We start from the raw sequence: 12,618 nt of genomic DNA, 5'->3' as shown, positions 1-12,618 counted from the left end.
TAGCAGTGGGATCTCTGTCAAAGGGTATGGATGGACATCATAATAATTTCTTTGAAATAATTCGAAATTGCTTTCTAGAAGGTTGCACCAATTTACAGCTTTACCAACAATGTATTAGTGTTTCTGCCTTTGTACAAACCACCTATTTTGACAGCGCCCATTTGTCATCTTTGCCAATTTACGAAGTGAAACTTTCGTTGTTTTCGTTTATATTGCTTATTAATTATCTGGAGCAGTGTTTCATAAAGTAGTTAACAGTTCTTAGGAGAGCTGTTTATACCCTTTGAACATGGGCTATAAAAATGTGCATACCCTTTGGTCCAGCAATACCACTACTAGGTCTGTATTCCAAAGAGATCATAGAAAAGGAAAAAGGACCCACATGTACAAAAATATTTATAGCAGCTTTTTCTGTGGTGGCAAAGAATTGAAAACTGAGGGGATGTCCATCAATTGGGGAGTGGCTGAACAAGTTGTGGTATATGAATGTAATGGAATACTATTGTTCCATAAGAAATGACAAGCAGGTGGATTTCAGAAAAACCTGGAAATTCATACATGAACTGATGGTGAGTGAAGTGGGCAGAACCAGGAGAGCATTGTACATAGTAGTGGCAACATTGTGTGATAATCAAGTATGTTAGACTTTTCTTATCTCAGCAATGTCATGATCTACAGGACTGTCCAACCCTAGGTTTTTATTGAAACATTAGACTATATTTTGATTTGCCATTTTAGTGAGAGCTCTGTGGTAGCTTGGCTTCATTTGCTAAGGCATTTATGTAAATTTCTATGCTTGTAGGTAGGCCACATAAATCTCACTGTTTGGACAGCCCTGATCTAAGACAACTCCAAAAGACTACTGATGGAAAATGTTAACCACACCCAGATAAAGAGCTGTGGAGTCTGAGTGCAGATTGAAGCATACTATTTTCACTTTTTTTTTGTTTTTTTGTCTTTGCTTTCTCTCTCAGAGATTTTTCCCTTTTGTTTTGATTCTCCTGTGACAATGTGACTAAGTTGGAAATATGTTTAACATGATTGTACATGTATAAGCTATAGATCAGATTGATTGCTGTCTTGGGAAGGAGGGAGAGAAAGGAAGGAGGGAGAAAAATTTAAAACTCAAAATCTTACAAAAACGAATGTTGAAAACCATCTTTACATGTAATTGGAAAAAAATAAAATTATTAAATGTTTATATATATGTATGTATTTGTATCCTTTGACCACTTATCTATTGGGCAATAACTTTTAATGTTATATTTCTGTTACCAATTTATTTTCATTATTATGCCTTTAGAAATATTTGCTATATTCTCTCAACCCCCATGGTTCATTTCTCTCATTGTAGTTGTGTGATTTATTTGTGAAATAAAATTTTCATTTTATGTAATTAGTTATCAATGTTATATTTCGTGATTGTTTGGCTAAGAGTCTCTGTCTTCCTAATCCCTCCTTGCTCTACTTCTGGTATTCATATATTCTCTCTCTCTCTCTCTCTCTCTCTCTCTCTCTCTCTTTTTAGTATTTAAGTCATATATCCATCTGGAACTTATTGTGATGCATGGTATAAGATAGTCTAAAACTACTTTGTTCCAGACTGTTTTTCAGTTTCCCCAGCAACTTTTGCCAAATATGGAGTTATTTCCCTAGGTTATTTAAGTGTTCTAGTTTATTGAGTCCTGTGTTCTTGAGTTCATTTTATTTCTGAGTCTTCCTTTTCTAGCCAGTTCCACTGATTTTTTTTCTGTTTTTTTTTTTTCATCAGTATCAGGTAGTTTTCATGATTATTGTGTTATAGTGCAATTTCAAGTCTGAAAAAATTTTCCCCTTTATTCTTCTCTCCTCCCTCCCCCCCAAGATTTAGATCTTTTCTTCCTCCAAATGAATTTTATTTTTTCTACTTCTGTATTTTTTTTAAATCTTTATTTCTAGTAAATTGACTGATGATCATATCAGTGTATTTATTCATGCTGCAGGGTCTGGATCTGTAGAAATGGTAGCCTAGTGGGAGCTTAAGGGAGGCAACTTGGTGCAATGGAAAGAGCTACTTGCTACCTGTGTAACCTTAGGTAAGTCACTTAACCACTCTGGTAAATTGAGTGGTTTGGACTACATTGCCTCTATGTGCTCTTCCAGGTCTAAATCTATGATACCTTTAAGTGTGTCTTGGCATAGAAACAACTGGAGCATTCCAGAGGGGTATAAGGTGACATAGAGTTAGTAGCTGAAAAGTCTTGCAGAGGATGTTGATTAGTTTTGCTTGATTAGAAGAGAAAGTTTCAGTTGCAAAATAATTAGGGAGGACTAGTTGTGGATGAAATTTATATTGTAGAGAATATTGGTTTAAGCAGTGAATGATAGGAAGAGGGCCATAAGTCATACTGAATTTGTATTGACATTGGAATTGTTACTGGTTTTAGTGAGGTGATCAAACTTGAATATTAGAAAGTGTTTCTTGACCTGTGTAGAATAGATTGGAACAGGGTGAGGCTTGAGGTAGGAAGGCTGTTGTCCTTTGTTTAAGCAAAGATTATTAGGTTATATTCCCAGTTGTGTTTGTAGAAATAAACAGATAAGGCAAGATCTGAGAGATTATTTGAAAGAAGAATGGGTAGGATTGCTCTTGGAATTAGGGGAACAGAATGATCTTAGTGCCTAAAAAAAAAAAATTTAAAAGCCAAAACCTGACTCTTAGGATTTCAGTGTTTAAAAAACACTGTCACATAATTTTTCCTACTAAAAACATCAGTTTTTCATAAATAACTTTTCAATTTGTTTTCTTTTTTATTTTATAAACCATCACATATCCCATTGGGAATTTGCTTCGAAATCCTACAGCTACAGATGAGTCAGGACAAATGACTGACAATTGACAGTTAGTTAATGCTGTCCCTCTTCTACATATATGTTTGTTGCTAATCTGCTTAACTTTGAATATGGTAGAATCTCACTTTTATACCTATGTTGATTAAGTAGCATATTCAGAAAAAATAAATTGAAAAAATAAAATTCATTTCTGATAGCTTATTATTGCACCTTTGGAGATGAAAGCTGTTGTTTAAAGTAAATCTTGAAGATTATTTGGAAATACCCTATCAATGTGAGATTTCTTTGACTTCCAGAGTAAGAATAATATAGTATTGGATGATACGCTAAGAGAATCTTTATAAAGCAGGTCATTTTTTCTTTTAATATATTTATTTTACATGTATTTATAATCTCTCCTTCCCTACTGAATGATAAACCAAAGAAACATAAAACCTTCATAGTCCAGCAAAACAAATTCCCATGTTGGCCATGTCCAAAAATGTATGACTTATTCTTTATGTTAAGCCCATCACCTCTGGAAGGAGGTAGGTAGAGTGTTGTATCTTGTCACTTGGGCTTATGACGTATCATTGCATTAATCAGAGTTCCAAAGTCATTTAAAGTTGTTTTTCTTAATGTTGTTGTTGTGAAATTTGTTTGTTCTTCTGGTTTTATCCTGCTTGAATATATACCAGTCTTTCTAGGTTTTTTGGAAACACTTCCTTTTATCATGCCTTAGAGTATCATATTCCATTCCATTCACGTTCTACAGTTTGTACAGGCGTTCCCCAGTTGATGGGTACTTCTTTACTTAACAGTTTTTTGCTACATCAAAAACTTGTGTAAATGTGTTTTGTTCCTTTTGATCTCTGTGTTAGAGGGCTAGTGGTGGTATTGCTGAACTAAAGGGTATTTCCTTCTTTTGAGAACTACTTTTTCACATCTTTTGGCCATTCGTTATCTTTTGGGTAATGACTGGCACTCATATATTTGAATATTTTCTTATATCTTTGATATAAGACCTTTTTCAGAGAGACCTGCTGTAAAGATTTTTTCCCCTTATTTAATTCTTTCCCTTTCAGTTTCACAGTACAATACAATAAACATTTATCAAGTGCTTACCATGTGTCAGGCACTGTACTAAGCATTAGTAATTCAGATAAGAAAAAGAAAGACAATTTAATGGCATTGGTTTTGTTTGTGCAGTACCAAACAAATTGCCAAATTTTCACACAGATTGAACTTCAGGATAAAAATATAAGTAAAAAATTGCATAAAACAAAGTCTAACTAGTTATGCTGGATTTGTAGTCTGACTTGGTTTGAATGCTGGTTTTTGCCACTTAATGATGCTCAATAAGAGTAGCCATTGCTTATTGTTAAAACAGATTTTCTATTGCCTGATACCACCCTGAAAACGACAAAAAATAGCAAACATATTCCCTTAAATTTTTCTTCTCTATAATAAACACCCTCGGTTCTATCATTTGGTCCTCACCCATTATGGATTCAGGTTCCTTAATTCTCCTGCTTATCTCTAGTCTATCACTATCCTGCCTAAAATAATGGTACTCAGAACTTTGTGCTGGACACTACTAAGTGCTGGAGGTACAAAAGAAAAAAAAAGGCAAAAAAACCAGTCCCTTCCCTCAGGGAGCTCCCATTCTACTAAGTGAGAAAACATGAAAAACATGAAAAAAAAATTGCCGTGCAGCTAGTATGTGTTGGAAGCTGTATTTAATCTAGGTCTTCCTGCCTGTCAAGCTACTCTATATACTATACCACACTCTCTCCCTAATAATAAATAATACTTCAATTTACAGTAAGAAAATAATTTCATAAATTAAAAAATAAGTCCATAATAAAATCATTTCATTGTAGCTCTTTTGGGTCCTATTAAATCTCATCTTATTGGATCTTGACTCTGTTATCCATTGTGTTAGCTATTTGCCCTAGCTTTGTGTCATTTGCAGATTTTTGCAAACCTACTTATACCTTAATTCATTTTATAAGTTCTAAATAACACAGGGCCAAGTACAGATGGCTGGAACATTACCCTAGTCACCTTCAAATTGACATCTAACTTAACTGGCTTTTCAAGTAGTTCCTAATCTATTGAATTATATTGTTGTCTAGACCATATCTCTTCTTCGTGGCCATAGAAAAGCAAAAGATTTTATAAAATGGTTTGTTAATATGAGAAACGTGGTTTTGGGGATCACTGGACTTCCTAGGCAGGGGGCCAAAATCCTGAGGAAGAACCTTGTGATAATCCCTAAGGAAGGCCGTGCAGACCACAGGACTCCCAGAGGAAGACCGAGTGGTAGCCCTGCTTAATCTGTGGGGATCACAGGGCTTCCTAGGGTCAGACCCTAAGGAGGACCCAAGTGATGGCCCCTTAGAACGGCAGTTAAGATCACAAGGCTCTAGAGACAGGGCCGGAAGACCCAAGTGATGTCCCTTTAAGAAGGCTGTGCAGACCACAGGGTTCCCCAGGGGAATCCCAAGTGGTAGTCCTGTTAACACTGCAGTGGGGATCACAGGACTCCCCAAGGCAGAGTCAGGAAGTTAGCCTGAGACGTGCTTCCGCAGCTCATTGCTTTCCTGGTAGCATGACCTTGGAAAGATCCATATGATTTGTCCATTCTCACCCAAAGAACTCAGGACCAGAGTAGGCAGAGGAAGGCATTTATTACGCTCCTCAAGAGAGCGGGTGTAGTGCTCACTGGAACACTCACACTGATACAGCTGCAGGAGCAGGGGTAACCATTCCCTCCACTCCTGCTAGAGTTATGGTTAGTTTACATTCTTTACTTTTTACATAGTTTTCCTAGGTTATACAGTTATATAGGTAGGATAATAAGGATACAGAAGCAGAAGTGAAGTTAGATTTTTCTTGTCTGAGTTTAGGATTAATCTACATTCTTTATTTCCCCTACCTTCCCTCTTTAACATATGCAAATTATGCAAATCAATAGGCCTGGACTCTTGACCAAGACCAGACCCTTGATAAGCTTGAACTGGTTCAACTGGTTTGGCCTCTCTAGTTCCCCTGACTGCCTAGTCATGCTCTCCTCAAATGGCTCATTTAAGCATGCTTACAAGCCTTTGACCTTTCACCTGACTGACCTGAGGCCTGGTTTCTGCTAAAGCTGGGGTGGGGGAGGGGGGAAAGTACATCTTCAGTTCTGTGGAAACAAAACTCCTCCTCCCATTTCTTACATTAAGATTTAGATAAGCATTCCCCAATTGATAAATGGCCAAAGGATATGAACCGGTTGTTTTTAAATGAAGAAATCAAAGCTATCTATAGTTATATGGAAAAAATGCTCTAAATTACTTGATTAGAGAAATGTAAATTAAAACAACTCTGAGGTACCATATCACACCCACAATATTGGCTAATATAACAGAAAAGAAAAATTATGAATGTTGGAGGGGATGGGGGAAAAATGGGACACCTGTGCATTTTTGCTGGAGTCGTAAACTAATTTAGCTATTCTGGAGAGCAATTTGAGATTATGATCAGAGGGTTGTATAACTGCATAACCTTTGATCCAGCAATACTACTACTAAGTCTGTATAACAAAGAGATCAAAGAAGGGGGAAAGGACCTATTTTGTACAAAAATAATTATAGCAGCTCTTTTTTATAGTGGCCAAGAATTGGAAATTGAGAGGAATACCCATCAATTGGGGAATGCTTGAACAAGTTATAGTATATGTTTGTAAAGGACTGCTAATGTGCTGTAAGAAATGATGCTTTCAGAAAAATCTAGGAAGACATATACTGATGTAAAGTGAAGTGAGCAGAACCAGGACGACATTATACACAGTAACAGCAACATTGTAAGGATGATTGTGAAAGACTTGGCTACTCTGATTAAGACAGCCATTCATGACAATTAATTCGAAAGGACTCATAATGAAAAATGCTATCCACCTCCAGAGAAAGACCTGATGGATTCTGAATGCAGATCGAAGCATACTATCTTTCACTTTTTTTTTCTCTTTGGGTCTGTATCTTTCACATGACAGATATGAAAACATATTTTCCATGACTGCACGTGAATAACATATGTCAAATTCCTTCCCTTCTCAGGAAGGGGGAAGGGAAGGGAAGGGGAAGAGAAAAATTGGAACTCAAAATTTTTTTAAAATGTTAAATATTGTCTTTATATGTAATTGGGGGAAGTAATATTTTTTTAAAAAGATAAACTTTGTCTACAAGGCAATGGGCAGCTGGGTGGCCCAGTATGGGGCTTGAAATCAGGAAGACTCATCTTTCGGAGTTCAAATCTGGCCTCAGACACTAGCTGTGTGATCCTGGGCAAGTCACTTATCCATCTTTGCCTCAGTTTCCTCATCTGTAAAATGTAAAGGAAATGGCAGATCACGCCAGCATCTTTGCCAAGAAAACCCCAAATGGGGTAATGAAGTGTTGGACATGACTGACACAATTGAACAACAACAAGGCAACAGGAAGTCACCTGGATAGAAAGCAGATCTTGGAGACAGGATGTTGTTGTTGTTTGTCCTTTGTTTTCTAAGAGGATCATGATATCAGGAAGATGATGCCATGACTTACAAGTGAATTGGATTTAAGTGAGAGGGCTATTCAGTAGCACCAGCCTTACTTTCTCCTCCAGAGCCATCTGGGTCCAGTGATGAGGTATATAGATCAGGACAACTGGAGATGGCCTCCTCTTGGAAGCAGGAATACCTGATCTCAAGTTCTTTCTACACAGATTGTTAATGTGACCTTGGACAAGTCATTTAACTTTCTATTATTTGCAGGAAATCTTTGTAAGTTGCTATGCAGTTGCTAATACGCACTTGTAGAGGGACTTCTTTTTTGGGGAGATTGCTTATACTAATAAAATCATAAATGGTCTACAGCATCTTGTTCAGAAAAGGAAAGTGAAGTTTGTTAGGCATGAACTGTAATCAAGCCATACTGGTTCTTTGTGATCATTTAATATATTCTAGAATTTTGCCAGAATTGAAGTCAAAGTCATTGGCATATAGCTTGCAAACTCTCTTCTCTTTTCTTTGTTCTTTTCTACCACTATGATTTTTCTCCTGTTCTTTGGAATCTTTCAAAGCTTAATTATGGCACCTCCACAGTCACATCTGCTGGTTCTTTCATTTTCCTGGGTTTTAGTTTATCTTGGCTTTGTGACAACTCATCAAAGGTAGCTAGGTGCTCTCTATCTCCTTTTTTTACCTTAGCTTTGATTTTAGGGGGTTTTATTTTGTGTTTCATTTCAGCAAATAGTTTCTCCTCATTGTGTAGAACACAATGTTAAAATTATTGACAGGCAGGTAAAGCTGAAAACGTGTCTTAGTATGGGTGAATCAGAGTCCTAGAGGTGCCGAAGGGAACAGAAAGCAGAGAACAGGTTCAGGAGTGAAGTTGTAGATGAATTGAAAGGCTAGGATGTAGATGTCAGAGAAAGGAATTTCTGAGTTCAGTCTAATGGTGGCAGTGCAGCATTTTAAGTGTTAGTGAAATTGGAAGTACAGTCATCCCCATGTGTTGCTAAAATTGTCAAGGTGAATGTCATAGAAGTTTATGTGGCCTAGGAACTGTGAAACACAACTCTTGAGAAGGGTCACAGATAATGAAGCAGGATATAGACTAAAATAAGACTGCTTGCTAGATGCTGAAGTTAATGTGGGAAGTAGCAGTGTCCTTGTCAGTAGATGACAGTATAAAGATGAGGAAAGGGTGACATCAAATGGTATGAACTTCAAAGCGAGTAGATTGTTGAATGGTGGTGGTAGATCTGTGACCTGGACTCAAGGAAGTTTTTACTGAAAACTTCAAGATGTTCTCCAGGCATAATGGTATCAGAGACCATAAACTGATGAGCATTTTTTGTTCAACGATATTTATTTAAATCGTGAAGTGAAAGCAAATACTGTTTGTTGTTTATTCTAGGCTCTAGTAAAAGCTGAATCTAAATACTACTCTCTAGAATTTTTAAGTGAGATCTTATCACAGACCAGTGTCATATGCTAATGTCATATGCTGAAAGCCGGTTTAGTCTTTTTAGTATATGTACTTCTGACAAACAAGTATGCTTAGTCTAGAAGTAATAATAGTTCCAGTATGGTCTAAATCTCCTAAGCATACTGCAGCTCCTCTGTGAGCTTTTGAATATCAATTCAAATAACTTTCCTAACAACAAATCTAAGTTCTTATATGGTATATTGAAAATTAGTTAAGAGATCATATTACAACGAAGAAAATATTTAACCTCACTGATTATCAGAAGTTGCCGGCCTAGTAGGCTGAGAAATTTTATTTTATTGAAATTAGCTGGGAAAGCAAGCTCACAGAGATAAAGTAAGAGGGTTTTAACCTTTCTTAAGTATTTGGGCCAGTTTAAGTGCTTAAGAAATGCTTTTTCATTCACTCATTAATTGAACGAGGATCTGTTAACATAGTTATAGGGGTTTAGGATGAGCAGGTTAATTTTTTTTCTCACTTGTAAAGCAATTTTTTTTTTGGCAAAAAGATTGTTCTTTTTGCTAAGATTACACAATCACAAACTTATAGCATCCAGGCAGTCTCTTTTAATTGAACAAAGTGCTTGAGTTCTAAAGCATTACAATGTCTTGATGGTAAAGTCCCTTATTCTTATTAGGTTTCTCAAATGGATGAAATTTGTAAACAGAAAGCATGCAATAATGAGAATACAAAGATTGGATATCCATGTTTGGACACACATCTTTCTTTGAAAATAACAAAAAGCTATGTTATATCACTGTCATGTCTTTCTTTGACCTTTTGAGGGTTTATTCTCAGTAGTTTGATAGGTTAAAAGATATGAATACTGTAGTTCCCACTTGTTTTCCAGAATAGTTGGACCATTTCACAGCTTCATCAATAGCTTATTAATTTGTCTATCTTTTAGGGTTAAGTGACTTGCCCGGCGGGGAGTGGGGTGGGGGTGGGTGGGTCACACAGCTAGTGTCTGAGTTCATATTTGAATTCAGGTCTTCTTGAATCCAGAGCTGCTGCTCTATCCACTGTGCCACCTTGTTGTCCCAATTTGTCTGTCTTTTGAGAGCCTCACTAACATTTATTGTTTCTGGCTTGTGTCATTTTTGTTAATTTGCTAGCAAGGAGAAACCTCAGTTTTGTTTTTGTTTTTATACAATCTTTGATGTGGTAGTTGATTACAGTACTTTTGAAAACTTTGCTCACCTTCTTTGTTTTACTACTTGTCTATTTGGACCTGGATATTGGTGATGTATGTTTGTATATTCCATTATATATTTTGGATATCAGACTTGCTTCAGAGATAATTGATGCCAATATTCCCCTTTCAGTGCTGCTTATTAATAACCACATTGATTTTGTTCATGCACAAATTTTAAATTTATATAATTGAAATTGTTTTTCTCTCTTTGATCATCTCTATCCCTTGTTTAGTTGAGAATTCTCTCAGTCATATTGATAAAAGTTACATCCTTTTGGACATATGTGTGTATATATACATATATGTATGTATTTATGTGTACATATAGTATAATGTGACCTTTTATATGTAGATGGCATGCAGTAGCCAGATTTGCCACTGCTATGTTCCATTCCCTACATAGACAGACACACGTATTTGCAATGTTTCTTCTTTTCTATTTTAAATTGCTTTTATTTTCTTGTGACATTCATACTTTCATTGTAGCGTTCCTGACTAGATTAATTTCAGTATTTGTCAGAATACTGGAGCAGTTAGATGATTTGTAAAGAAAAAAAACCCAGCATATTTGAAATCAGAATTTTTATTCACAATAAATGTATGGAATACCTTGTAGGGTTAGGCGAAACTTTTTCCCTCGGTGGTATGCATTAAATCTCTATTTGTAAAGCTGGTTTTACTTAAAAGGATATAAGGGAACTAAATTTAGAAGAATAATTTACCTCAAGTAGACTTTCTTAGTATTGAGACACACACACACACACAGGGGGAAAGAGAGAGAGAGAGAGAGAGAGAGAGAGGGAGAAATATAATATAGTTATACTGTAATATATTTTGTAGGAATGTTGAGGGTATGACTAGCAAAGGACTGGAAAGACAGAGCATTTTGCAAGAAACTTTGTTGTATCTCTGCAGCAGTTTTGATTTTGAATTCAAAGAAAATTAGTTGTTTTACCACCACTATATTTTTTTTTTAAACAGGGCTACACATCATTTTGGAATGACTGTATATCATCTGGATTACGGGGCTGTATGTTAATTGAATTAGCTTTGAGAGGGCGCCTTCAACTAGAGGCTTGTGGAATGAGGCGCAAAAGTCTTTTAACAAGAAAGGTAAGATAAAGGGTATTTTTGTCTAGAGTTTGGACAAGAAACTTAAACATGGAAACTTTATTCAAATGAAAAATATTACTACTAATCGAACTTTCAGAAATTAAAGAGGAAATCTTTTTTTCTCCATCCAAACTCATATGTGATGTAGCTAAACATTGGTTCACTTGAATTCAAGTATGTTTCTAACATTATCTGAAAGTAGTCTGTATCCATCCTTTTTTGCCTGAAAAAGATTCCAAGCTCTGGTTAATATATTAGGTTATTGTACATTTATGCTTTATATTTCATTTCATTAAGCTAAGTTAGGACAGGTCTTTCCATAGAGATTGTGAACTATAATTACTGCCTTCGAAATCATAATTCTGAAGCAACTGGCAAAATTTATTTTTTTTTTACACAAAAGTTTGCTATTCATGAGCCAGCTATCCTGTTTCTATTTATCTTTTTTAGTAACATTTGAATAGTTTCCAGAATTCAGCTTTCAACACTGTTAAGAATTAAGTCTCTGTGTAGGTGGACAGATCTTACTTCTCTTGATGTAATGAAAGTGTTCAGTGTTGGTTACTCTGTAGTCAGTCTTTCACCCCTTTCTTTTCCTTTCCCCTCTTCTTAAAGCAGAGTATAGTGCCTTGGGTTTTTCTCGGAAAATTCTAAAATGTTCCTGAATATAATAAGACCATATTTTGTGTAATTTGCATTACCACATTCCTTAGTGGGAGGTGGTTTTTTTTTTGAGGGGAAGTTTAAAACATCACCCTCTTAAAATTAAATTTTGTTTATATGTATATGTGTGTGTATACATATATATATATAAAATACACATGCACGTATCTGAAACAAATACTATAGTATTGTACTGTAGAGATTCTCGATATTTCCACCTTGACATTTATAATGCTTATAAATAAAAAATGTGACGCCATTAGAAAATGTGGAGTTTGTCACTGTACTCATTTTCTTCTTGTAGGGAAAAAAGCTAGGTAGGAACCACAAAATCTTCTTTGTCCAGTTCCTAGAATTGGCTCCTTCCTCAAATTCCCCCCAATCCTAAAACCAGAACTATTTGTGTAAAAGTTAATTTTTTTTCTGTGTAAAAGTTTACTAAGTGTTTTCATTTTTGTAAGTAATACTATTTCATGGTTTTTCTGTAGTGCTTGACAGAAATTTGTGTTAACCACTCTCATATAAAAAATGAAAACACTTCTGGTAAGGTTGTTAAAGAGGCTGTCAGTCATTCATAACTTACTTAGTGTTAGTTAATTTAATCAGATTGTTTTTCTCTTAAAGTCACAGAATCTCAGGGTTGGAAAAGACCTCAAACAATCAAATCTATATCTAAGCAGGAATTCTTTTTGTAACATACTTGAAGAAATGATAATTGATTTTTTGCTTGGAGACTTCTAGTAAGGAGAAACCCCAGTTTTCACTTTCCCTTATATTTAGCCTAAATTTTCCTCTTTATAATGTCTAACCACTGCTTCT

The 12,618-nt window shown here is 35.6% G+C and overlaps 1 protein-coding gene across 1 annotated transcript in view; it reads left to right on the top strand.

Moving 5' to 3' along the window:
• Positions 1 to 12,618, top strand: part of GOLPH3 (golgi phosphoprotein 3) — a 62,534-nt gene that overhangs the window by 16,235 nt on the left and 33,681 nt on the right. Inside the window, exon 2 of the mRNA XM_036769276.1 lies at positions 11,005 to 11,136. Within this exon, the coding sequence (XP_036625171.1) occupies positions 11,005 to 11,136 (132 nt within the window). The remainder of the gene's footprint in view (positions 1 to 11,004; positions 11,137 to 12,618) is intronic.

Source organism: Trichosurus vulpecula, chromosome 1, assembly GCF_011100635.1.
Source record: "Trichosurus vulpecula isolate mTriVul1 chromosome 1, mTriVul1.pri, whole genome shotgun sequence".
NCBI classification, from domain to species: Eukaryota; Metazoa; Chordata; class Mammalia; order Diprotodontia; family Phalangeridae; genus Trichosurus; species Trichosurus vulpecula.
This window is presented reverse-complemented; position numbering and strand designations above follow the sequence as displayed.